The sequence below is a fragment of the Hevea brasiliensis genome, chromosome 2 (assembly GCF_030052815.1).
Source record: "Hevea brasiliensis isolate MT/VB/25A 57/8 chromosome 2, ASM3005281v1, whole genome shotgun sequence".
Lineage (NCBI taxonomy): Eukaryota > Viridiplantae > Streptophyta > Magnoliopsida > Malpighiales > Euphorbiaceae > Hevea > Hevea brasiliensis.
Genome location: NC_079494.1, coordinates 63,674,035 through 63,701,309, shown reverse-complemented (window position 1 = coordinate 63,701,309; position 27,275 = coordinate 63,674,035). Strand labels below are relative to the sequence as shown.

At 36.1% G+C, this 27,275-nt stretch overlaps 1 protein-coding gene across 1 annotated transcript; it reads left to right on the top strand.

Moving 5' to 3' along the window:
- The first annotated feature begins 216 nt into the window (after positions 1-216).
- On the top strand, positions 217-26,160 carry LOC131177911 (uncharacterized). Its single transcript, XM_058143087.1, has 2 exons — positions 217-819; positions 26,020-26,160. The coding sequence occupies exons 1-2, from the start codon at positions 217-219 to the stop codon at positions 26,158-26,160; spliced, it is 744 nt and encodes a 247-aa protein (XP_057999070.1).
- Positions 26,161-27,275: the final 1,115 nt, after the last annotated feature.

Sequence of the window (27,275 nt, the reverse complement as noted above, 5' to 3'; positions counted from 1 at the left end):
TAGTAGAATGTACGGAATTGCTACAGTGAGGGTGTTACTATTACAATGCTATTAAATTGAGAAATAGAAGGCTAGTAAAAAATTAACTAGGCAATGGTGTGCAAGAAAGAGGGGGAGAGGACGAAGTTGAAAAAACGCTACCAATAGAAGAGAAGAAAATGCTTAAAGACGAAGGTGTTGAGGAGAAGGAAGACAAATACATACCTCCTAAACCATATGTCCCACTTTGCTTTTCCGCAAAGGGCATTAAAGGTGAAGCTTGATGCTCAATTTGGGAAGTTCTTAGAGGTGCTCAAAAAGCTCTATATCAACATCCCATTCATGGAAGCAATCTCCCAAATGTCATCCCATACAAGGTTCTTAAAGGAGATCCTATCCATCAAAAAGAGGCTTAGGGAGTATGAGATAATAACCTTAGCTAAAGAGTGCAGTGCAATTCTTCAAAATAAGCTTCCACCAATGCTTAAAAATCTAGGTAATTTCTCTATTCCTTATTCTATTGGTGCATTGAATATTGATAGGGCTTTCTGTGATCTTGGTGCTAGTATGAGCTTACTGCCCTTATCAATATGTAAGAAGCTGAAATTGGGAGAGCTCAAACCAACCACCATCTCTGTACAGTTGGCGGACAGATCAATAAAATACCCTATAAGGATTCTAAAAAATATTTTGCTTAAGGTTGGTAAGTTTTTTATCCTAGTTGATTTTATAGTGCTTGATATGGAGGAGGATGTGAAAATCCCAGTAATATTAGAAAGACCATTCTTGACTACTGTTGGAGCTAATATTGATGTGAAGAATGGGAGGTTAACTCTAAAGGTTGGAAAGGAGGAAATCGAATTTAATCTATTTGACACTCATGAACAACTAGCTACAATAAATTCTTGTTTTAGAGGGGATGCATGTAACACCCCTAAGTTCGGTAGTGCGTTCTACTGTTCCAGTGACCAGTGTTGTCCGGACAGCTAGGATGCCTAGAACTACACTTCGATATGAGTGAGGAGACATAAAATAATGAAATACAAGAAAAGAAAATACAAGAAAAACAAAGGAAAAATAATAGCAAAGAAATGTAACCAAGTTAAGCGAGCCGAGAAACCTAGCGATGGGTGACCGCATCGGGAAGTCGCAGCGTGGACCGTTGACTAGCCCTGGACCGCGGGAAACCCTGGAAAATATTTTTAGGACTTAAATAAATGTCTATTGAAGTATAAATTCCATTAGAAATATCAAAGAAAAACTAATTAATTAGTACAAAGAAAAGTGAGAAATCGAAAAACGAACAAAACCCGGTGTTACCAAAAAATTGAGAATGCAACCAGAACAGGGGCATTGTGGTCATTTGACACCCTGAGTTGTCTTTTGACCTAAATATCCATTAAAAATAAATGATATTATACTTGGAAAATGTCATGAAAAATTAAATTAGTGGTACTTAATATAAATAGCAAAAATGGGAAGCTTAATGTGGGAAAATAAAATCTTATATTAAACTAATATTTAATTTAAGCTTAGTGCTCCACTCACCCATCAAAGTGGACTACTAACTCATCATCTTGGGCAGAATACACATCTTCATCTTCAACCTTAGAACCAGCAGAAATTTGCTCCCAAAAAACTCCATTGATGCATGGTTTGAAGCTCCATGCATGTGAGATTCAAGCTCCTTTCTTGGCACTTTCCTTCATTAAAGATTGTCCATACACCTTGGGCAGTAGATAGGCAACAAGAAGACCAAGTTTTAGAGAGATTTTGAAGAGTTTCCAAAGTGGTAAGTTTGTGTTTTTGGGTTATGGCTTCATTAAAGTTGTAAGAATGTTATGGGTACTTGAATTATGGAGAGATTTTTGAGGTTTGATGTTTAAAGGGAGAGGTGTATTTTTGGAAGCCATGGAAACTCCTTGAGGGCAGTTTATTCTTGCTTGTAAATGGTAGATTAAAGGGTTGATTAAATGTTTATGTGTGTAGGAATTAATTTGGGTGATGTATAATTAGTATATGTGAATGTGTACTTGAATTTGGAAGCTTGGAAATTAATGGACTGTAATGTATGAATCGGCAGCCTGGTTTGGTGAATCATAAAGATGTTATTTCATGTTTGGTTTATGGAATATTAATGTTGAATTGTGATAGTTGTTATGGCAGCTTGGGTATATGTATGATGGTGTGAGGTTTGACATGTAAATGAGCTAGGTTAGGTGATTGAATTATTGTAATTTGAGCTTGAAAAATTCTGTACTAAATGGTGCATGCTAAGTGTGATTATAAGCTGCCAAAATGACCAACAATATGTTGTGAATTATGTTTAGGTTGTGGTACAAACCAGAATTGGCATGAATGTGTAGTTTGGTAATTGTTAAAAGTGTCCTTTGATGAGTAATGAACAAAATGTAATAGGGCAGTTTATGTTTTGGGCCTAGAACCTTAAGTGTGTGGCTCCAATTGGTATGAGACTAATTGGAGGTGAAACTAGGCACAAAATGTGCCAACTTTCATGAAGGAAGCTTGCCAAAATTATGCTTGTAAGGTAACTTGAAAAGTGACCAAATCCGAATTAGTGCATTTAAGGCCTGAAAATTGACCATTTGGGCAGCAGTTAGCATTTTGGCCATAACTCACTCAAAACAGGTCCAATTGACCTGAAATTTTGACCATGAATATTTAAGACCTATATCTATAAGTCTTATGAAGACACCAAAGCCCAGAAATGACCATAAGCAAGTCAAACAGCTTGCACAAGTTCGGGTCCAAAAACTGGCCGAACCTAAAATGACCTAGAATGACCTAAAGTGACCAATTGTGATGCATTTTGACAAGCAATAGTAAAATGACCATAACTTGGTCTACATAACTCAGAATGACCTGAAATTTTGCCCCGCGTGCAATAAGACATAGATCTACAAGTTTTTAGTTTTGACCGAAAACCGAAAATCGAGGAAACTAGGTCGTCCAGCTAGGTCAAACTAGTACCCCGGAATCCAACAAATTGCAAGAAAACGCAATATACATGGAAATGAATTGGGTAACATGTACCAACCCTAAAAGACTATTGAATGTGACATATTGGTAACATTAAAACCTAATTCACCTACAATGCATCGAGGGTCGACATCTTAGGTTGACTAAGGAAATAATAGAATTCAGTGAATTAATTATCAAGCATTATCGTTAGAGACAGTTTAAATGAGTACTGAAACACTTCAAATTGTGTGTTTCAGTTAGCAAAGACTCAGGGAAGGGGAAGAAAACACTGAGTCAGAGCCAAGAGACAGTTATCAGAGGTTTGTGTATAACTAGTTTTTAACTGATTTTGTTTTGAATATTTCATATGATTAAATGACATATTTTTCTTATGTATTATGTTTAACAAGCATTGGACTTAATTCAAAGATTATTGAAATTGTTATAGTATGCATGAATTTAGCTTTGTGAAATGGTATTTCCACAAGTATTAAGCATTATTATGGATTGAATAAATTATGTTTTGGAAAATTGTGATAGAACATATTTTGAATTGTGATGGTAATTTCCATGGAAAAATGCAAATTTATGATTTGAATTGTGATGAGCATAAAAATTATTGGATATTGGAATTGAATTTGAATCGAATTATATTGTGATTTATGCTCACTAAAAGGATTGTGATATTGTTTTATATCTCACTATAGATACTTGACTAGGTTATTACCCGTCTCTCTCATTTGTTGAGAAGACAATCATAAAGATGTTATTTCATGTTTGGTTTTTGAGATACAACATAGTTTTTGAGACACAACATGGTTTTTGAGACACAGAATGTTTTTGAATAGTAAAGAATTGTGATTTCAGTTATGATTTATGTATAATTGATTTTGTTGGAACTACCTTAAATGGTTAGTCATGGTTGATAAATTGAATTTCGTGATCAAAGTCATTTCATACAAATGATTTACATTATTGGCAATGAATATTTTGAGTTTTGGAATTTGATGAGTATTCAGATTTCCAAATTATTTGTTGTAAATTTTGTCAATGTATATTGTACTATGTTTTAAATTATAGTTGTGCACCACTGAGTTCACCACTCAGCGATAGCTTTTCATTACTGTCGCAGGTAGACAGACGGACAGAGCAGCAGACTAGGCTGCTAGTACTACACTGAGATCATCGGGTATATTGAGTATACCATATTTTGCATTTTATATTGTAATGTATGTTCACTGTATGTATATAGTGTTCTTGGTTTTGAGTAGTTGTAAATTAAAATTGTACATTGAAGTTGTAAAATAAATTGTAAATTATTTTGGTTTGTAAATATTGTGATATATTTTTTTTATCTCAGCCTTTGAAAATACTGAAAAATTATTGTGGATTTTGAGTTGACTAAATGTTGAAGTTTGAGATTGAGAAATATATTTGAAGTGCTTTTTACAGGTTTTTGAAGAACTGCTTTATTGAAAATACAAATGGCACTCTGCCAATTTTTACAGAAATTATTATTTCTTCAAATATGTTAGCTGTTTCACTTCAGTTCAAAATTTTTTTTAACACCTGCAAATAGTGCTCACCACTGTAAAGAAGTAAGAAAAGTTTTAAAATCCCTTGTAGTGTATTTAATGGGTTATCAGTAGACGAAGTTGGTAATTCATTAAGTATACTACGGGATCATGTTATGCCTTACAGAGGGGTAGGGTGTGACATATCTTAGTGGTATCAGAGTAAAGTTTTTAAATTCTATTTGCACTTATAATTTGAATATTCTTTCTTCATAGTACAACTGCTCAATGTCATTGTTTGATACATACAGTACATTACATTATAAATATGCACAACGAGAGGAAATCTCCTTGTGTTAATTTTTCAAAAGGTCTAAGATCCTCGAATTGACTATGGAAGAGGGTGATCGTTCAGTCGATCAATCGATAGAGGCTGAGTTACAAGTTGAGGCCCCAGCTCCACAAAGTGTCGAAGGCCCGACTGTACCAGTTTTACCGGTACAAATTACTGCACAAATAGCGCAGCAAATGGCCAATTTCTTTCAATAAATGGCTGATAATCTGTTAGCCCAAGCCCAAGTACAGACCCAACCCCCACAAGGGCAACATGGAATAGAGAAGAGGGAGAAACCTATGGGTCAGAGCTCAAGCAGTAATTTGAGAAAGAGAAAAGAATTTGAGGAGCCCCGAGCTCAGGGATATAATAGAGGTGGATCATCAAGGCAGAGACCACCAAGGTCCAGTCGTCGAACAACTAGAAGTTCCTACCCTCCCTGCCAATGTGAAACTTGTGGTAAAAATCATGGTGGGGTATGCTACATGGCCATAGGAGCCTGTTATAACTGTAGAGGCATAGGACACTTTGCCAAGGACTGCACCAATGCCCGTAGAGTTGGACCACCTTCTACTACTGCAGAAGGGTCAGTTTAGAGCCCTGTCACCAAAGGTTCACAACCACCCAACAGAGGTAGAGACAAGGGTAGAGGTAACCCAGTAGGCAGCCAAGGCACTGTGAAACAATCAGAGCAAGACAGTGCTCCGGTTAGAGTCTACGCAATGAGACAGAGGGAAGAGGCCGAGACATCTGATATTGTGGCTAGTACCTTCTCAACTTTTAATCAAGATGTGTTTGTGTTATTCGATCCCAGTTCTACCCATTCTTATATGAGTGCTAGCATCATTGATTGCATTGCTGTTCCATGTATAAAAATGGACTTTAAGGTGTTAGTAACAAGTCTGTTAGGACAAGAGGTCAGGGTTAATAGAATGTATAGGGATTGTCCTTTGGTGATCCAAGGACATACTTTTTTTGTCTGATCTCATTAAAATGCCCTTCAGAGATTATGATATCATCTTGGGCATGGATTGGTTAGCCAGGCATCACGCCATGATTGACTGTAGACTGAAGACAGTCACTTTTGGTCTCCCTCAGTATAGTGATATGGTAATATACGGGGAGAGGCAGCTATTGCCATCAAACGTCATTTCGGCTGCACTAGCCAGAAAAATGATCAGAAAGGGGTGTGAAGCATACTTGGCACATGTGGTAGACACCCAAGTGGGGAGTCCAGCATTGAGGGACATCCCTACAGTATATGACTTTCCAGATGTGTTTCTTGATGAATTGCCAGGATTACCTCTGAAGAGAGAGGTGCAGTTTGAAATTAATGTTAAGCCTGGTGTAGATCCAATCTCCATAACACCATACAGAATGGCACCAGCAGAGTTGAAGGAGTTGAAGGTACAATTGCAAGAACTACTTGAAAAGGGCTTCATCCTCCCTAGTGTGTCACCATGGGGAGCGCCAGTATTGTTTGTTAAGAAGAAGGATGGCACTCTTCGTTTATGTATTGTTTAACTTGGGGTCTGCATACTTTTATGTTAGTGTTAGAACTATATGTTCTGTTGTTATTCCTTTACAAGGGAATAAATGTTGATGCATTAGTGATTAGTCCTTTAAGATAAGGATTGTGATAATAAGTGAAATTAGTTTTGGAAGAGTTTATCGACGAAAAGTATTTTCTAACACACCATAAATTATAAAGCTAATTGGCAAGCCTACTTAATGTAAGGCAAGAGGAAGTAAAAGTAAGTTGTGGTAATAGACTTGCTCTAAATGAGGGCAAAGATGTTACAGTTAGTAATTGTCAGTGAATATTATAATCAGAATAAGTTTCGGATATCAGTAAATTCGAAAAGGATAAAATATCAGAAAATTTGATCTATTGGGATGTATCGTAGTAACTATGCAACGTTCTTGATGTTTATACTGTAAGCTGCAGATTACAGTACTGACTTGAGATTATTGTGTAGAGCTACGTACTACTCGATAGTACACCAAGATGAAAATAGTTGCCAACGGCTTCTGTTTTGGTATAGTTATGTTAGGACAGAATTTAATTGTTAGAAATAAGTTTGAAAATCCTACTTAGGGATTTAAAACTCAAAAGTTAGAATATCGAAAGGTTATAGTTCAGTACAAAAGGAAGTAAGTTATAGAATATTGACAGATAAAAAGAGTTATGGAAGTAAAAATTCGAATAGTTGGTTCAGGTATAACAAAGAAATGTTACGAATGTGAGGAAGACTATGGACTAGAATGGTTAGAGGACTAATAACTAGATAAATGATTCTAACATGACCTCAAGGGTTATTCAAGAAGGAACATGAACCGAAATATTAGACAGCACAATAGTTAGAGGAGATTGGTGTTATACAAACAAATTAAACGTTGTATGAGATTGTTAAAAGTCTTATACAAATTCAAAGGAAAGAAGATTATACGATCATATAAAAAGGAGAAAATAAATGTATGACTATTGTAAGATGGCTATTGGGTAAAATTTCGAGACGAAATTTACTTTAGGGGGGGGGGGAGAATTGTAACACCCCTGAGTTCGGTAGTGCGTTCTACTATTCCAGTGACTAGTGTTATCTGGACAGCTAGGATGCCTAGAACTACACTTCGATATGAGTGAGGAGACATAAAATAATGAAATACAAGAAAAGAAAATACAAGAAAAACAAAGGAAAAATAATAGCAAAGAAATGTAATCAAGTTAAGCGAGCCGAGAACCCTAGCGATGGGTGACCGCACTGGGAAGTTGCGGCGTGGACCGTTGACTAGCCCTGGACCGCGGAGAACCCTGAAAAATATTTTTAGGACTTAAATAAATGTCTATTGAAGTATAAATGCCATTAGAAATATCAAAGAAAAATTAATTAATTAGTACAAAGAAAAGTGAGAAATCGAAAAACGGACAAAACCCGGTGTTACCAAAAAATCGGGAATGCAATTCGAACAGGGGCATTGTAGTCATTTGACACCCTGAGTTGTCTTTTGACCTAAATGTCCATTAAAAATAAATGATATTACACTTGGAAAATGTCATGAAAAATTAAATTAGTGGTACCTAATGTAAATAGCAAAAATGGGAAGCTTAATGTGGGAAAATAAAATCTTATATTAAACTAATATTTAATTTAAGCTTAGTGCTCCACTCACCCATCAAAGTGGACCACTAACTCATCATCTTGGGCATAATACACATCTTCATCGTCAACCTTAGAACCAGCAAAAATTTGCTCCCAAAAAACTCCATTGACGCATGGTTTGAAGCTCCATGCATGTGAGATTCAAGCTCCTTTCTTGGAACTTTCCTTCATTAAAGATTGTCCATACACCTTGGGCAGTAGATAGGCAACAAGAAGACCAAGTTGTGGAGAGATTTTGAAGAGTTTCCAAAGTGGTAAGTTTGTGTTTTTGGGTTATAACTTCATTAAAGTTAGTAAGAATGTTATGGGTACTTGAATTATGGAGAGATTTTTGAGGTTTGATGTTTAAAGAGAGAGGTGTATTTTTGGCAGCCATGGAAACTCCTTGAGGGCAGTTTATTCTTGCTTGTAAATGGTAGATTAAAGGGTTGATTAAATGTTTATGTGTGTAGGAATTAATTTGGGTGATGTATACTTAGTATATGTGAATGTGTACTTGAATTTGGAAGCTTGGAAATTAATAGACTGTAATGTATGAATCGGCAGCCTGGTTTGGTGAACCATAAAGATGTTATTTCATGTTTGGTTTATGGAATATTAATGTTGAATTTTGATAGTTGTTATGGCAGCTTGGGCATATGTATGATGGTGTGAGGTTGGACATGTAAATGAGCTAGGTTAGGTGATTGAATTATTGTAATTTGAGCTTGAAAAATTCTGTACTAAATGGTGCATGCTGAGTGTGATTATAAGCTGCTAAAATGATCAACAATATGTTTTGAATTATGTTTAGGTTATGGTACAAACCAGAATTGGCATGAATGTGTAGTTTGGTAATTGTTAAAAGTGTCCTTTGATGAGTAATGAACAAAATGCAATAAGGCAGCTTATGTTTTGAGCCTAGAACCTTAAGTGTGTAGCTCCAATTGGTATGAGACCAATTGGAGGTGAAACTAGGCACAAAATGTGCCAACTTTCATGAAGGAAGCTTACCAAAATTCTGCTTGTAAGGTAACTTGAAAAGTGACCAAATTCGGATTAGTGCATTTAAGGCCTGAAAATTGACCATTTGGACAGTAGTTAGTATTTTTGCCCTAACTCACTCAAAACAGGTCCAATTGACCTGAAATTTTGACCATGAATAGTTAAGACCTATATCTACAAGTCTTATGAAGACACCAAAGCCCAGAAATGACCATAAGCAAGTTAAACAGCTTGCACAAGTTCGGGTCCAAAAATTGGCCGAACCTAAAATGATCTAAAATGACCTAAAGTGACCAATTGTGATGCATTTTGACCAGCAATAGTAAAATGACCATAACTTGGTCTACATAACTCAGAATAACCTGAAATTTTGCCCCGCGTGCAATAAGACATAGGTCTACAAGTTTGTAGTTTTGACCGAAAATCAAAAATCGAGGGAACTAGGTCGTCTGGCTAGGTCAAACTAGTATCCCGGAATCCAGCAAATTGCAAGAAAACGCAATATACATGGAAATGAATTGGGTAACATGTACCAACCCTAAAAGACTATTGAATGTGACATATTGGTAACATTAAAACCTAATTCACCTAGAATGCATCGAGGGTTGACATCTTAGGTTGACTAAGGAAATAATAGAATTCAGTGAATTAATTATCAAGCATTATCATTAGAGACGGTTTAAATAAGTACTAAAACACTTCAAATTGTGTGTTTCAGTTAGCAAAGACTCAGGGAAGGGGAAGGAAACACTGAGTCAGAGCCAAGAGATAGTTATCAGAGGTTTGTGCACAACTAGTTTTTAACTGATTTTGTTTTAAATATTTCATATGATTAAATGACATATTTTTCTTATGTATTATGTTTAACAAGCATTGGACTTAATTCAATGATTATTGAAATTGTTATAGTATACATGAATTTAGCTTTGTGAAATGGTATTTCCACAAGTATTAAGCATTATTACGGATTGAATAAATTATGTTTTGGAAAATTGTGATAGAACATGTTTTGAATTGTGATGGTAATTTCCATGGAAAAATGCAAATTTATGATTTGAATTGTGATGAGCATAAAAATTATTGGATATTGGAATTGAATTTGAATCAAATTATATTGTGATTTATGCTCACTAAAAGGATTGTGATATTGTTTTATATCTCACTATAGATGCTTGACTAGGTTATTACCCGTCCCTCTCATTTGTTGAGAAGACAATGGAGTTAGTTGTGTTTTTATTACCATGGTACGTGCACAGGCTTAGATTTTCCTCTGATTTGAGGTTATATCTAAGTTTTTTTTTTTTTTTTTTATCGTTATGGCCCTTACGGAAGATTCATTATTGTGATACGTACTGTGCATGCTGATTCGACCTCCCCGACCATAGGGAGTTAGAATTTGATTCGACCTCCCTGACCATAGGGAGTTAGAATCACTTCGAATATGACCCTTTCGGATTAGTCTTGAATAGTTAGTGAGATAAAGAATGATTTTTGAGATACAGCATGATTTTTGAGATAAAGAATGATTTTTGAGATACAGCATGATTTTTGAGATAAAGAATGATTTTTGAGATACAGCATGATTTTTGAGATACAGCGTGGTTTTTGAGATACAACATGGTTTTTGAGACACAGAATGTTTTTGAATAGTAAAGAATTGTGATTTCAGTTATGATTTATGTATAATTGATTTTGTTGGAACTACCTTAAATGGTTAGTCAAGAGTTGATAAATTGAATTTCGTGATCAAAGTCATTTCATACAAATGATTTACATTATTGGCAATGAATATTTTGAGTTTTGAAATTTGATGAGTATTCAGATTTCCAAATTATTTGCTGTAAATTTTGTCAATGTATATTGTACTATATTTTAAATTATAGTTGTGCACCACTGAGTTCACCACTCAGCGATAGCTTTTCATTGCTGTCGCAGGTAGACAGACGGACAGAGCAGCAGACTAGGCTGCTAGTACTACACTGAGAGATCATCGGGTATATTGAGTATACCATATTTTGCATTTTATATTATAATGTATGTTCACTGTATGTATATAGTGTTCTTGGTTTTGAGCATTGAAGTTGTAAAATAAATTGTAAATTATTTTGGTTTGTAAATATTGTGATATATTTCTTTTATCTCAGCCTTTGAAAATACTGAAAAATTATTGTGGATTTTGAGTTGACTAAATGTTGAAGTTTGGGATTGAGAAATTTATTTGAAGTGCTTTTTATAGGTTTTTTACGAATTGCTTTATTCAAAATACAAATGGCACTCTACCAAAATTTTTACAAAAATTATTATTTCTTCAAATGTGTTAGCTGTTTCACTTCAGTTCAAAATTTTTTTTTAACACCTGTAAATAGTGCTCACCACTGTAAAGAAGTAAGAAAAGTTTTAAAATTCCTTGTAGTGTATTTAATGGGTTATCAGTAGACGAAGTTGGTAATTCATTAGGTGTGACATCCCTTATCCGTCTACAGTATATCCGAGTAAGATATGTCACACGGTGTACCGGAACACTCTATTTTATCTTAATCATTTTTATTCTTCCTTAATTAATTTTTATCATATTTTTGAATATAACTTGTGAAATATAATTCATTTAAGTCATTTATTGAAATGATAATTTATTTGAGGTTCCGAAAATTTTATAGAAAATCCGGCAGAGTACCGGCTAAAAATGGAGAAAACAGTTCTTCGGAACCTGTGAAAAACACTTCCAATATTTTCAATCAATCCCAAACTCCATTTCATCAACAAAATCTCAATATGTTTTTCAACAATATTTCCATTTCTCAATCATTCATCTCATATGATAATCATGTAAAAGTCATAAATAAATGTTCACTTTTTCATTCATAAACACAATTTCTACTATTTACCTTAATACCAAAATACATTACATAAGTTTCAATTACATATGAGAAAATAAAAGTTAGTTACAAAATACCAAAATGAAACCTAGTGTCCTACCAATGCACTGAAGATGGTGAGGTGACACGGACACTATGCAGAGCTGTAGGAGGTCTCACCCAGTCTGTGGTCTACTGGGCTCTCGGTCAGTATCTCCAGAACCTACTACATCAATAAATATGTAGTGAATGTATTGATGTCTCATTGTAAATAAATTTTTCATTGAGTATTTGTAGTCGTACTTATTTTGTACTAGTTATATTCATTATTTCATTAAATTTATCCACTTTCATTTTTGGTTGCCCAAGTAACCTATACTGGACGACTGGACTGGATAAACGGGTAAACTGGCACTGGGTATCAAGTACCTGGGGCCGTCACACCATCGGTCACATATGTATCTCCCGGTGTGCAAATGTAGCGGCTAATAAGTAATAACATCGAGCACAAGGCCAAATCTCAACGCAAAGTCGAATGGCTAAAAGCCATGAAATCACGTAATGGCAAAATGCCATGTGCGATCGCTAATCGAACCCTATTGGCATGCCAAACTATCCAAACCAATCTTGTTAGGTATACTAGGGCCTTTTACACGTTTGAATTTTATAATTTTTGAATTTCAAGCTTTAGTGTTACTATTCACTTCATTAGTCAACAAAAAATGTTGAGTTTTGCATAGAAAATAGGTACATTGGTTTTAATACTCCCAACATACCACATTTTGCATTTAAAATTTGTTGGTATTGGTTACCAATACCATTTCTAAGCTTAAAGTTAATGGAGCAGAATTTTCAGTTTTCATACCTTATCTTTACTGTTCCATTAGTTACTGTTGTAGTGGGAATTTGGAAAAATGATAAACATGAAAGTTGTTCCTTATTTTGTCTAGTTGAATTTCTTCTTTTGAATCACTCCATTTGGAGTTTGTAGCTCAAGTTATGGTCTAAAAACCACAACTGGCCGGATTGGAATTTTTTTGGACTGACCATATCTACAGTGCAGTGAACAGTGATTGTAACTCCCTTGTTGGATAGGTTCTGGTCATAATTTGGGGTGGGTTTCTTCATTAAAGTTGTTGGTCTATATCTTAGCTTATTGCTAGTAAAATTTCAGGTCAATTGGGCCATTCTACACTGAGTTATGGCCAAATGAACAATCACTGTTCATTTGGTCATTCTGCAGAAACAGGTTGCAGGACACCCGGATTGGGGCAAGTTTTTGGTCCACTTGGTTTGGTCTTATGGGCATGGTTTCTTCACCAAAGTTGTGACATTATGTGTCTAGTTTCATGTCCAATTGGCCAAACACCAATTGAACCTCTACAATTCAAGTTATGGCTGTCCAAATCTGCTGGACTCATATCCAATTCTGCAGGTCACCTAGGACAGCCACACTAAACCTAAATCCTATCACTAAACACACTTCATTTCTTGTTTACCAATAGCCAAATGGTCAGTAATTGACCATTAAAACTTTAGTTTATGTCCATTTTCATCCACCACCAAAATTAAATTTCAAAACCCTAACCCTAATTGACCAAGCCTCCAATTCATGCATCTTACTCCTAATTTGCTATACTAATCATATAATTTATAAGAGGGGCAGCTAATATGTCACTTTAAACCAAAGAATTATCCTAACTCTAACTCATGTCAAGGCTGCCAAAATTTCATGGAATATAACCATTCTTCATTAATTCAATTTTTATCAAATTTTCAACTTAACTTAGCTCAAATTCATGATTAGAAAGATGTAAAAGCAAATAATATGGCACTAACCTTAGTAGGGCAGAATTTTCTCTTGTTAATTTTTCACTTTCTTTTGTTTTCTTGGCTGCCAAACACCTTCCCAAGTGGTGTAGATAAATTTTAATGAAGGTATCTTAGGGTTTGGTGGAGAGAAATCAAGGTTTTAGGAGGGAAAAATGAAAGAAATTCTTTTAATGGATGAGAGGAGTTCCGGCTGGTTTTTGGGAAGAAGAAGAAGACAGATTTTTCTTTCCAATTTTGCCTCATTTAACTCTTTTTAATTAGCTTGGTGAGTTGTGATTGGTGGAGACCTAACTAATGACATCATGTGATGTCATAATTCCACTTTTCTTTCATTTTTCTTTTCTTTTCTTTTCTACTCATTTTCAATTCAATTTTTAGAAATATTTATTCATATTTTAGATCATAATAATTATTTACTTAACTGGACAAGTCGGTCAAAAATTGTCTCTGAAGGCGAAATGACCAAAATGCCCTCTGTTTGGCTTAACGGGTCAAAATTGTTTGTACCGATTGAAAAATTTTTCTAAATATTTTCTTGGCATTCTAATGCCATAGGAACCTCAATGACCCTTCTCTGGAGTCCCAAAAATTATTTTATGAAATTTTCCCCAGGTCTAGGGCTCCTAGTTGCGAGAACCGTAACTTCCCACTAGGTTACCCATCGCTAGGGCACTGGCTCATTTAACTTGATTGTATTTTATTTCTAAAATTTTTCCTAAATTTTTCTTATTAATATTTGAGTTAATTATGGTTCTTCACTTTAGTTTAAATATTTTTTTTGCTAACGTTCTATTGTCGATCATAATCGGTCACCGAATAAAGAGAATGTACGGGGTTGCTACAGGGAGGGTGTTACAACTCTTCCCCTCTAATTTAAATTTCGTCCTCGAAATTTACCTGATGCAAACAGTTGAGGGAACTGTTGCCTCATCGTCTCTTCACTTTCCCAAGTTGCTCTTCTTCATATGTCAAATCCGGTTGTACTTCAATTTCTTCCATGGAGATGACATGTGAAGGATCTGAACGGTATCTTCTTAGCATAGATACGTGGAACACATTGTGGATTTTGTCCAGCTCTGGTGGTAAAGCTAGCCTATAGGCCACTGGACCCACACGTTCAATGATTTCATATGGGCCAATGAACCAAGGGCTTAACTTACCTTTTCTTCCAAACCTCAGTACCTTCTTCCACGGTGACACCTTGAGGAACACTTTATCGCCAACCGCATATTCTATTTCTTTTCTCTTCAGGTCGGCATAAGACTTCTGTCTATCTGAGGCAACCTTCAGATTGGCTTTGATTAGTTTTACTTTCTCCTCAGTCTATTTCACTAGGTCGGGCCCTACCAGTTTGTCTTCGCCCAATTCAGTCCAGCACACTGGAGTTCTACATTTTCTCCCATACAGTGCTTCATACGGGGCCATTTGGATACTAGCTTGGTAGCTATTGTTGTATGCAAATTCTGCTAGTGGGAGGTATCTATCACAATTTCCCTCAAACTCAATGACACAACTCCTCAGTATATCCTCAAGGACCTGACATATATTTCATGTTATTATTATCATTTTAGTTCAATATTTGTATTAATTCAATTGGTTTCAATTATTTACCTGGATTACTCTTTCTGATTGTCCATCCGTCTGAGGATGGAAAGCTGTGCTGAAGTAAAATTGTGTACCCAAGGATTCATGCAACTTCTTCCAAAATCTCGATGTAAACCTTGGGTCTCGATCAGATATGATGGAAAGTGGAATTCCATGCAGTCTAACTATCTCACTGATATACAATTCTGCTAACTTCTCCAGTGAGTAGTCAGTCCTAACTGGTAGAAAGTGTACTGACTTCGTCAATCTATCTACTATCACCCATACTGCATCATGTTTCTTCTGGGTGAGAGGTAGACCACTTACAAAACCCATGGTGACCCGATCCCATTTCCATTCAGGTATGCGTATAGGCTGTAGCAAACCTGATGGAACTTGATGTTCTGCCTTGACTTGCTGACATATCAAGCATTTAGTCACATGGTCAGCTATGTCCTTCTTCATACCAGGCCACCAATACTGAAGTTTCAGATCATGATACATTTTTGTGCTTCCTGGGTGCATAGCATAAACACTGGCATGTGCCTCTTTCAGAATATTGGCTTTTAATTCCCCATCATCTGGTACACACAGTGTTCCTTTGTAGTACAGACACCCATCTGCTTTCACCTCATAGTCAGTTGCTTTTCCCTCTGAGATTTTGCTCATAATAGCCATTAGCTTCTCATCTACCTTCTACCCATCTAAAATCTACTGTAATAGGCTTGGCCTCACTTGTAACTCAGCCAAAATAGCTCCATCTCGAACCAAAGTTAGACGGGCATTCAATGATCTCAAAGCTGTGATGGATTTTCTGCTCAAAGCATCTGCAACTACATTTGCTTTCCCAGGATGGTAGTCAATTACACAATTATAGTCCTTCAGGAACTCAATCCATCGTCTCTGTCTAAGGTTGAGCTCCTTCTGGGTTGGCAAGTATTTCAGGCTTTTGTGGTTTGTGTAAATGTAGCACTTTTCACCATACAAGTAATGCCTCCATATCTTCTGTGCGAAGATAATTGCTACAAGCTCTAGATCATGGGTAGGGTAATTCTGTTCATGTGGCCTTAGCTGTCTGGAAGCATAAGCGACCACCTTCCCCTCTTGCATCAATACACACCCTAACCCATTATGAGAGGCATCACTGTAGACCACAAAGTCCTTTCCTGACACTGGCTGTGTTAACACTGGTGCCTTTGTCAACATAGCCTTCAACTTCTCAAAACTGGTCTAACACTTGTCATTCCAGTCAAATATAACATTCTTGTGTAACAACTTGGTCGTTGGAGCAGCTATTAAGGAAAATCCCTTCACAAATCTTTTGTAATACCCAGCTAGCCCCAAGAAACTTCTGACCTCAGTTGTATTCCTGGGAGGCTTCCATTCCATCACTGCTTCTATTTTCTTGGGATCCACTCTAATCCCATTAGCTGACACTATGTGTCCAAGGAATGCAATTTCATTTAACCAGAAGTCACACTTTGACAACTTAGCATACAGCTTCTTTTCTCTCAGGGTTTGCAGAACAATCCTCAAATGTTCATCATGCTCTTCCCTGGTCTTGGAATACACCAAAATATTATCAATAAAGACCACTACAAACCGATCTAGGTATGGATGGAAGATACGGTTCATAAGGTCCATGAATGCTGCTGGTGCATTTGTTAGGCCAAAGGGCATTACTAGGAACTCATAATGCCCATATCGGGTCTTGAATGCAGTCTTTGGCACATCTGCATCCTTCACCCTCAACTGATGATATTTTAGAAAATACTCTTGCTCCCTTCAACTGATCAAACAGATCATCAATTCTAGGCAACGGATACTTATTCTTCACTGTCACTTTATTCAACTACCGGTAATCAATACATAACCTCAAAGTCCCATCTTTCTTCTTTACAAACAGTACTGGAGCTCCCCATGGTGACACACTGGGGCGTATGAACCCCTTATCAAGCAACTCTTGTAACTGAGTTTTCAACTCCCTCAATTCAGTGGGTGCCATCCTATAAGGAGCAATGGAAATGGGTGCTGTACCTGACATTACCTCAATAGCAAACTCGACTTCCCTTTCTAGTGGCAAACCAGGAAATTCTTCAGGGAACACATCTGGGAAGTCTTTTACTGTGGGTATGTCACACAGATCTGGCTTAGCCTGCCTAGTATCCACCACATGTGCTAGGTAGGCTTCACAGCCTTTTCTCATCAGTTTTCTTGCAGCTGTGGCTGAGATAACATTGGACAGGAAATCTGTCCTTTCACCCACAACAGTAATCTCATTACCCTCAGAAGTTTTCAGAGAAATTCTCTTCAATTTACAATCAACTATTGCGTGATGACGTGACAACCAGTCCATTCCCAAAATCACATCAAACTCGTGAAAGGGCAACTCAATTAGATCTGCCGAGAATTCATACCCCTGAATCCTTAACAGGAAACCCTTGTACACTTTGTTCACCACTACACTGTGGCCCAATGGATTAGTGACCAGAATGTCTTGGTCACTCTCCCCCACTAGTATCCCCCTTTCTACGGGTAGGTTGATGCAGATGTATGAATGAGTGGATCCTGGATCCACCAATGCATGCACAGATGTATTGTAGAGGGAGAACGTACCCCTGATGACGTCTGGGGAATCTTGCTCCTTCTGAGCTCTCATAGCATATGCTCTGGCAGTGGTCCGCCTCGGGCCTCCTCGCTGGCTCGATGTGCCTGCGTGATGGTCCCACTGCCTTAGATTTTCCAGATTTCCTACCCCTTTGTGGTGTAGGAGCAGGTCTGTCTGCTTGTGTTGGAGCAGCTATAGTAGTTCTGCGTGGACAGTTCCTCAACTGATGCTCGGTTGACCTACACCTTAAGAAGGCACCAGTCACTCTCCAACAGTCCCCCTTATGTCACTTCAGGCAATGTGGACATGCAGAAGTTGCTGGGGCAGGTCCCCTGAACCCCATCCCTGGAGAGCTGCCCACTGATGGTGTGGACTGACCTCTCCTAGGGGTAAACTGTGGCCTGAGCCCCTGAGACTGACCCTGACCTTGTGATTGACCTGAACTCTATACAGGTGGACCCTTGAACTTCTTCCCAGATGCAGGAGATGAGCTAGACTGACCTGGGCCCCTCTTCTGCTGTCTCTCTCTTCTGGTCGGCTCACTTATTCTTACTTTTTCAACTTTTATTGCAGCTTCCACTAACTTGGTAAAGTCGGTTATTCCCAAGGCAGTGATCATGATCTTTATGTTGTCATTTAATCCCTCTTTAAATCTCTTACACCTTTCGGCCTCATTAGGGACTACCTCCCTTCCGTAGCAGCTCAATCTGACGAATTCCTTTTCATACTCGGCCACTGTTAGCTGTCTTTGCCTCAGGTTAATGAACTCTCTTCTTCTCTCTTCCAAGTATACACTACCCACATATTTCTTCTTGAATTTGGAGAGGAAGAAGTCCCAAGTTATTACTTCTGGCTGTACTTCACTGGACACCGTATCCCACCATTCATATGCATCATCTTGAAACAAAGATACAACAGCTTCTAGATTTTGCTCTGGAGTGCAGTGGAGTTGTTTTAAAATCCTGCCTGTTCTGTTCAATCAATTTTTGGCTACAACATAATCATCTTCTCTCTTGCCAAAGAAGTCCACTACTCCAAATTTTCTTAGTCTTTCCAAGTGTGATTTTTGCTGTGGAGGTGGTGGTGGTGGTGGTGCTGGCATTACCCCAGCCATTTGTCTGAAGAATTCGGCCATTTGCTGGAACATGGCCTGTGGAGGCTGAGCAGGCTCTACTTGAGTTGGCGGAGCAGGTTCTCCCCTACCCCCAGTCTCAGCTGCTGCAGGTGGAGCATGACTCTCCACTTCCTCCTCAACTGCCCTCTGAGATGTAAGGTCCATATCCTATTCAAAATAACAAAGACAAACAGATCTCCATTAGTGTCACCTCAACTCTTACAAATGCAATGCATGGTATGGACTCAATCTAGGCCCAGAAACGCTTAAACCGTGCTCTGATACCACTAAATGTGACACCCCTTATCCGTCTACAGTATATCCGAGTAAGATATGTCACACGGTGTACCGGAATACTCTATTTTATCTTAATCTTTTTTATTCTTCCTTAATTAATTTTTATCATAGTTTTGAATATAACTTGTGAAATATAATTCATTTAAGTCATTTATTGAAATGATAATTTATTTGAGGTTCCGAAAATTTTATAGAAAATCCGACAGAGTACCGGCTAAAAATGGAGAAAATAGTTCTTCGGAACCTGTGAAAAACATTTCCAATATTTTCAATCAATCCCAAACTCCATTTCATCAATAAAATCTCAATATATTTTTCAACAACATTTCCATTTCTCAATCATTCATCTCATATGATAATTATGTAAAAGTCATAAATAAATGTTCACTTTTTCATTCATAAACACAATTTCTACTATTTACCTTAATACCAAAATACATTACATAAGTTTCAATTACATATGAGAAAATAAAAGTTAGTTACAAAATACCAAAATGAAACCTAGTGTCCTACCAATGCACTGAAGATGGTGAGGTGACACGGACACTATGCAGAGCTGCAGGAGGTCTCACCCAGTCTGTGGTCTACTGGGCTCTCGGTCAGTATCTCCAGAACCTACGCGTGGCAAAAGCAACGCGCTAAGCAATAATGCTTAGTGGTGCCAATAATAAAATAAAAAGAAATAATAGAAAATAAAAAGAAATAACAGAAAATAAATATGTAGTGAATGTATTGATGTCTCATTGTAAATAAATTTTTCGTTGAGTATTTGTAGTCGTACTTATTTTGTACTGGTTAGATTCATTATTTCATTAAATTTATCCACTTTCATTTTTGGTTGCCCAAGTAACCTATACTGGACGACTAGACTGGATAAACGGGTAAACTGGAACTGGGTATCAAGTACCTCGGGCCGTCACACCATCGGTCACATATGTATCTCCCGGTGTGCAACAGAACAGCTAATAAGCTGTAATAACATCAGGCAAAAGGCCAAATCTCAACGCAAAGTCAGAATGGCTAAAAGTCATGAAATCACAGAATGGCTAAAAGCCATGAAATCACAGAATGGCATAATGCCATGTGCAGTACTGCTAACTGAACCCTATTGGCATGCCAAACTATCCAAACTAATCTTGTTAGGTATAGTAGGGCCTTTTACACTTTTGAATTTTATAATTTTTGAATTTCAAGCTTTGGTGTTACTATTCACTTCATTAGTCAACCAAAAATATTGACTTTTGCATAGAAAATAGGTACATTGGTTTTAATACTCCCAACATACCACATTTTGCATTTAAAATTTGTTGGTATTGGTTACCAATACCATTTCTAAGCTTAAAGTTAATGGAGCAGAATTTTCAGTTTCAATACCTTATATTTACTGTTCCATTAGTTACTGTTGTAGTGGGAATTTGGAAAAATGATAAACATGAAAGTTGTTCCTCATTTTTTCTAGTTGAATTTCTTTGTTTGAATCACTCCATTTGGAGTTTTGTAGCTCAAGTTATGGTCCAAAAACCACAACTGGCCGGATTGGAATTTTTCTGGACTGACCATTTCTACAAAGATGAGCAAGGATCGCAACTCCCTTGTTGGATAGGTTTTGGTCATAATTTGGGGTGGGTTTCTTCATTAAAGTTGTTGGTCTATATCTTAGCTTGTTGCTGGTAAAAGTTTAGGTCAATTGGGCCATTCTACACTGAGTTATGGCCAAATGAACAATCACTTTTCATTTGGTCATGCTGCAGAAATAGGTTGCAGGACACCCGGATTGGGGCAAGTTTTTGATCCACTTGGTTTGGCCTTATGGGCATGGTTTCTTCACCAAAGTTGTGCCATTATGTGTCTAGTTTCATGTCCAATTGGCCAAACATCAATTGAACCTCTACAATTCAAGTTATGGCTGTCCAAATCTGCTGGACTCATGTCCAATTCTGCAGGTCACCTAGGGCAGCCACACTAAACCTAAATCCTATCACTAAACACACTTCATTTCTTATTTACCAATAGCCAAATGGTCAGTAATTGACCATTAAAACTTTAGTTTATGTCCATTTTCATCCACCACCAAAATTAAATTTCAAAACCCTAACCCTAATTGACCAAGCCTCCAATTCATGCATCTTACTCCTAATTTGCTATACTAATCATATAATTTATAAGAGGGGCAGCTAATATGTCACTTTAAACCAAAGAATTCTCCTAACTCTAACTCATGTCAAGGCTGCCAAAATTTCATGGAATATAACCATGCTTCATTAATTCAATTTTTATCAAATTTTTAACTTAACTTAGCTCAAATTCATGATTAGAAAGATGTAAAAGCAAATAATATGGCACTAACCTTAGTAGGGCAGAATTTTCTCTTGTTAATTCTTCACTTTCTTTTGTTTTCTTGGCTGCCAAACACCTTTCCAAGTGGTGTAGATAAATTTTAATGAAGGTATCTTAGGGTTTGGTGGAGAGAAATCAAGGTTTTGGGAGGGAAAAATGAAAGAAATTCTTTTAATGGATGAGAGGAGTTCCAGCTGGTTTTTGGGAAGAAGAAGAAGATAGATTTTTCTTTCCAATTTTACCTCATTTAACTCTTTTTAATTGGCTTGGTGAGTTGCGATTGGTGGAGACCTAACTAATGACATCATGTGATGTCATAATTCCACTTTTCTTTCATTTTTCTTTTCTTTTCTTTTCTACTCATTTTCAATTCAATTTTTAGAAATATTTATTCATATTTTAGATCATAATAATTATTTACTTAACTGGACAAGTCGGTCAAAAATCGTCTCTGAAGGCGAAATGACCAAAATGCCCTCCGTTTGGCTTAACGGGTCAAAATTGTCTGTACCGATTGAAAAATTTTTCTAAATATTTTCTTGGCATTCTAATGCCATAGGAACCTCAATGACCCTTCTCTGGAGTCCAAAAAATTATTTTATGAATTTTTCCCCGGGTCTAGGGCTCCTAGTTGCGAGAACCGCAACTTCCCACTAGGTTACCCATCGCTAGGGCTCCGGCTCATTTAACTTGATTGTATTTTATTTCTAAAATTTTTCCTAAATTTTTCTTATTAATATTTGAGTTAATTATGGTTCCTCACTTTAGTTTAAATCTTTTTTTCCAAACGTTCTAGCTGTCCAATCCGAGACTGGTCACCGAAACAGTAGAATGTACGAGGTTGCTACAGGGAGGGTGTTACATTACCTACTACGGGATCATGTTATGCCTTACAGAGGGGTAGGATGTGACAATGCAGTAAAAAGACAATAAAGAAATTATAATTGGTGCAAAACATTATGAATGGCTACAAAACTCAGGTTTATCACATCCCTTTAATAAAAGTAAAGCTCTTAAGTTGAAGCTTAATCCCCTTCATCTTGAGCTAAAGAAGTCTAGCTCATCCAAGGCCTCCAAAGTTGTAACTCAAAGTGTGATTGGAGCTTTAGACAAAATAAAAAGTGTTTTCACAATTGATGGGAAGAAGATAAAATTCAAATACATTGAAACACTATCAAGTGTGGGATATATTTATCTGCATTCAAGCCACCATGATAAGCAAAAAGGGGTTACAAAACTCAGGTTTATCCCCTCCCTTTAATAAAAGTAAAGCTCTTAAGTTGAAGCTTAATCCCCCTCATCATGAGCTAAAGAAGTCCAGCTCATCCAAAGCCCCCAAACTTATAACTCAAGGTGTGATTGGAGTTTTAGACAAAATAAAAGGTATGACGCCCTCACCTTAGGTAGTTCCAAACATTCTGCTGTATCGGTAAACTGACGTTTATCTAGACAGCTGGAATGTTTGGAACCATCCTTAAATTGAAGTGTGGAGTCATAATTTAGATTATATTAAGATTAATTAAGTCAAAAGTAGTAAAAAAAAAAAAATAGATTGAAATCAGTTATATACGCTCTAGTGGCAGCAATAGGTGACTAGCTTGGGAAGAAACTAAGGTCAGTGTTTTAGATCTGCCTTCTACTTTAATTAGTGTGGGACCCTGTGAATATTTAATTTAGACTTAAATAAGGAATTAATGAGTTAAAAAAAATGGAAAGGAGGTCCAAAGTTACATAAGAATGCAAAAAGGGACTTATCGGGTATTATGAAAAAGACAGACAGAAACCCGATAAGAGCAAAATTTGGTCAATTAAATTTAAAGGTCCAACATTGACCAACAATGAAATTAATTAAGTTAATGAAGTGAGATTAGCTTAATTAATCATGATTAAGATAATTAAATTTATTAGTCAAACCTAATGATTAAAAATGTTCAAATAATTACAAGTTTGCCATTCCCTATAATTACAAGATTGCTATTAAGAAATTAATTAATATAAATATCAAAAGGAAGAGACAAAAATTTTACATTTGCATCTTCATCTTTTTCCTTCCTTTTGTGCCGTCCCAACACCCTCACCATTCCTCTATTGATACTTCAATCCAAGCTCCAAAACTCATGATTTCTTCCATAAATTCCATAGAAAATCAAAAGAAAACCTAGCATCAACCCCTAAATTGAAGAAAGGAAGCAAGGAATACAAGAAAATTTGAAGATTTGTGAAGGAAGAAATATGGTTTAGGGAAGAACAAGAAGGAGAAATCAAGGTTTGAGGAATTGAAGTAGATTAGAACTTGAAAATCAAGGTTAGTGCTAAGAATTTCCATTGATTTTGAAAGCTGTTACAAATTAAGTTAGGGTTTTTTATGCAATTAGGGTTTTTATGGTATGAAGCTTGCTTAAGGCTATTGTGGTTATATTATGATTATTTGATGTGCATTTGTTAAGAAACATTAAAGATTTGGTGAGGAAATTAAGTGAATTGATGTGGTGCCTTAAGTGTTGAATCTGCACAGCTTGAGTCTGGTGAGGTTAAATGCTCATAACTTGAGCTACATAACTCCAATTGATATAAAACCAATGGGAAATGAAATCTAAGACAATATGATAAAACTTTCATGAAGGACACTTTCCCTGAAAATGGCTAGAAGGTATTTATATTAGGACTAGAATCTGGCAATGCAAAACTGAAACCTGAAAAACTGACCAAATGAATAGTACGTACTAAATTGAGCATAACTCACTTTATAAAACTCCAAATTGAGTGAATCTTTAACTTGTGTAATCCTGAGACACAGGGGAATAATTCATATGAGGACCATAATGTTAAATTATGGTTGTAACCTATCCAAAATTGCTTGACAAAGTGAGTCTAGAATTCAGCCTGGATTTTGAAACTGACCTGAAACCTGAGAATTTGTCACCTGAATAGTTTTGACAAAATGACTATAACTGAAGCTACACCAATGTAAATTGAATGATTCTAAAACCAAAATATACATAAGACATAGAGCTAAAACTTTCATGTTTTGACCTAGACCCAGATGTAAGAGCACAGTGGTTGAAATGTTAAAGTAATTTAGAACTTCAAAACTGAAATTCCTGCAACTCAGCAATTCTGCCTTGTGACCATTGTATGGTAATCAAGGCATATCTTTCTTTGTACATCTCCAATTGAGGTGCTACAAAATTATTTGGAAACTTAAGACAAAGGCCTAAAACTTTAATTTAGATACCTAGTACAAATTCTAGGTATAAAATGCTCGGATATTAAATGCAAATTTGAAGTGAAAATCTGGAAAATAAAAAATTACAGGATAAGACACCTAGAAAATAGCACTTGGTATTTTGGCTATAACTAATGACCTAGACCTCCAAATTGAGTGATTCAAAATTATAATTAAAGCTAAGACATAGAGGAACAACTTTTGTGAAGACTAATTTGACAAATTATGACTAGAACTAGACTGAAATTGAGTTCTAAGGATAGGTTCAAATTCTGCCCTGTATCTAGAATAGTTAGAATGTGTAGCATCTTAGGAATTTCACTAGGAATTTAATTGGTTAGCTATCAGTGAAAGTTAGAATAAGTATTGAAGCTTTTGAAATTGTGTATTTCAGTGAAGAAGAGGACTTGAAAGTAAATGGAGAATTAAGTCAAAGAAAGGAAACTAAAATAAGGTTTGCGCACAGCTCTAGTTTTCTTGTGTTTTAAAATTTGAAGTGTGAATTTCCTTTGTATTTGAGAATTGTTTATATTGTTTTGAGAATATTTTTAATGTTAAAAAGAATTCATAGTTGTGTTGAAAAGGTGGACGTTTGGCCATTTTATTGTAGCAAGGGGATGGCCGGATGTATGTGATTTAGAAGTGTTTGAGAAATTGATGTGTTGCTAACCTTATATGATGATTTGTGATGATTTGAAATGTTTATTATTTGAATGGAAATTATTTTAGAATTGTTTTAAAACCATAGTTGGCATGACAGACTTTAATTGCTTTCCTCATTAGTAACGGCTAGTGGGGTTGAGATTGATTATGTTACTTTCTCTCTCTAGTTTACCAGTTGAGGTTGAGATCGGATGGGTGCACTCATATTTGCAAGCTAGCTTTTCTTCCCTCATTAGTAATAGCTAGTGAGGTTGAGATAGCTTTGTCATGGTGTACAACACAACATTGATTGGAAATTTTGTGTCATTGCTTAAACTGTAAGATATTGGCAACACTAATGATTTTAAATATTATAATCAGGGTGTTGTTGAAACTAAATGGATTGTTGATGATTAAGAATATTAAATTTGTTTTCATGTTTCATGAAAATTGAACATATTAAATACTTTGTTATGATTTGGCAAATTCTGTTTTGTGATGGTTTTATAAATTGATAGTTGTGCACCACTGAGTCTTTGTACTCAGTGATAGTTTTTATGCTGTTGCAGGTAGAGGAAAAGAAAAGACAGCTGAGTGAGCATAGTATAAGCTATATTCTCTTTGGAAATCGGGGTATACTTCTAGGTTACCCTTTGAAATTTGTTCTTGATGTAAATATGGATTATATGTGTGTAAAATCATTTGAGTAATTGTATAAAATGGATGTAATAATATTTTATTGATATCAAATGAATGTACATTTGCAAGAATTTATTTCTTTTGGTTGTGAATGAAGAAAGAATTTGATGAAATGTTGATTTGTTAAAATTGTGATATATATTTATTGCTACAGGTTTTGTTTAACAGTTTAAAATTTTAGATAGTTGAATTTTAGCAGTCTCCATGCTGAATTTTCTTCAAAATTTCTTTAAGTTTTAAAAGTACCTATTTCTTTTCTTAAATAAATTTAATGGTATTTTTCTTAAACCATTGGATTACTATTAAACCTTTTATCGACAATTTTAACTCGAAAAGGAATTTGGAATCGTTAAAATCTCTTATAATATGGTTAATGGATTATCGGTAGAAGGTGTTTCGGTAATACATTAGGCATATTATGGGATAATGTTATATATTATGAAAGGGCAAGATGTGACATGTTTTAGTGGTGTCAGAGTAAGTTTTGAATTGCAAATTAAAAATATTTCTTGATAAGTATAACTGCTCAAATGTTATAGATTGATACATATAGTACATTTACATCATGAAGATGAACTCACGAGTAGATTTTCTTGTATTGGTTGTTCAAGGAGGTAGAAATCTTTGTATGTTAACATGAAAGAGGGGGATAACTCTGCTGAACAGTCAGTAGCAGCTAAAGTATGAGGAGAGGCCCTAGCCCCTCAGGGTGCAAAAGTGCCAGTTATACAAGTCTCTCCAATGCAGTTTTCTGCTCAATTTGCTCAGCAGATGGCTGCATTTGTCCAGTAAATGGCTGGCAATGTGCAAGCATAACCCCGACAAAGGTAGTATGAAAAGCTAATAAAATATGGGCCTACTGAATTTAAGGGCATAGTAGACTCACTAGAGGCAGAACAGTGGTTAGAAAGGATGGACAGGGTATTCAAGAAGCGGCCATGTACCGATGCCTTAAAATTTGAATATGCAGTTTCATTGCTTCAAGGGGACGCTTATGAATGGTGGAAAACTATTCCAAATAGTTTAAAGGAGCCTCCTCTGACATGGGATGATTTTCTTCAAGAATTCAAATAGAAATATGTCCCTGATACATATGTGGATATAAAGTTCCAGGAATTTTTGAGTT

What these genes read in the sequence shown, in the direction of transcription:
- LOC131177911 (XM_058143087.1), top strand. Translation starts at nt 217, where the DNA reads ATGTCCCACTTTGCTTTTCCGCAAAGGGCATTAAAGGTGAAGCTTGAT. An exon ending in ATGGGAGGTTAACTCTAAAG is followed by an intron (nt 820 to 26,019) that starts GTTGGAAAGGAG and finishes ATGCTGTTGCAG; the next exon opens with GTAGAGGAAAAGAAAAGACA.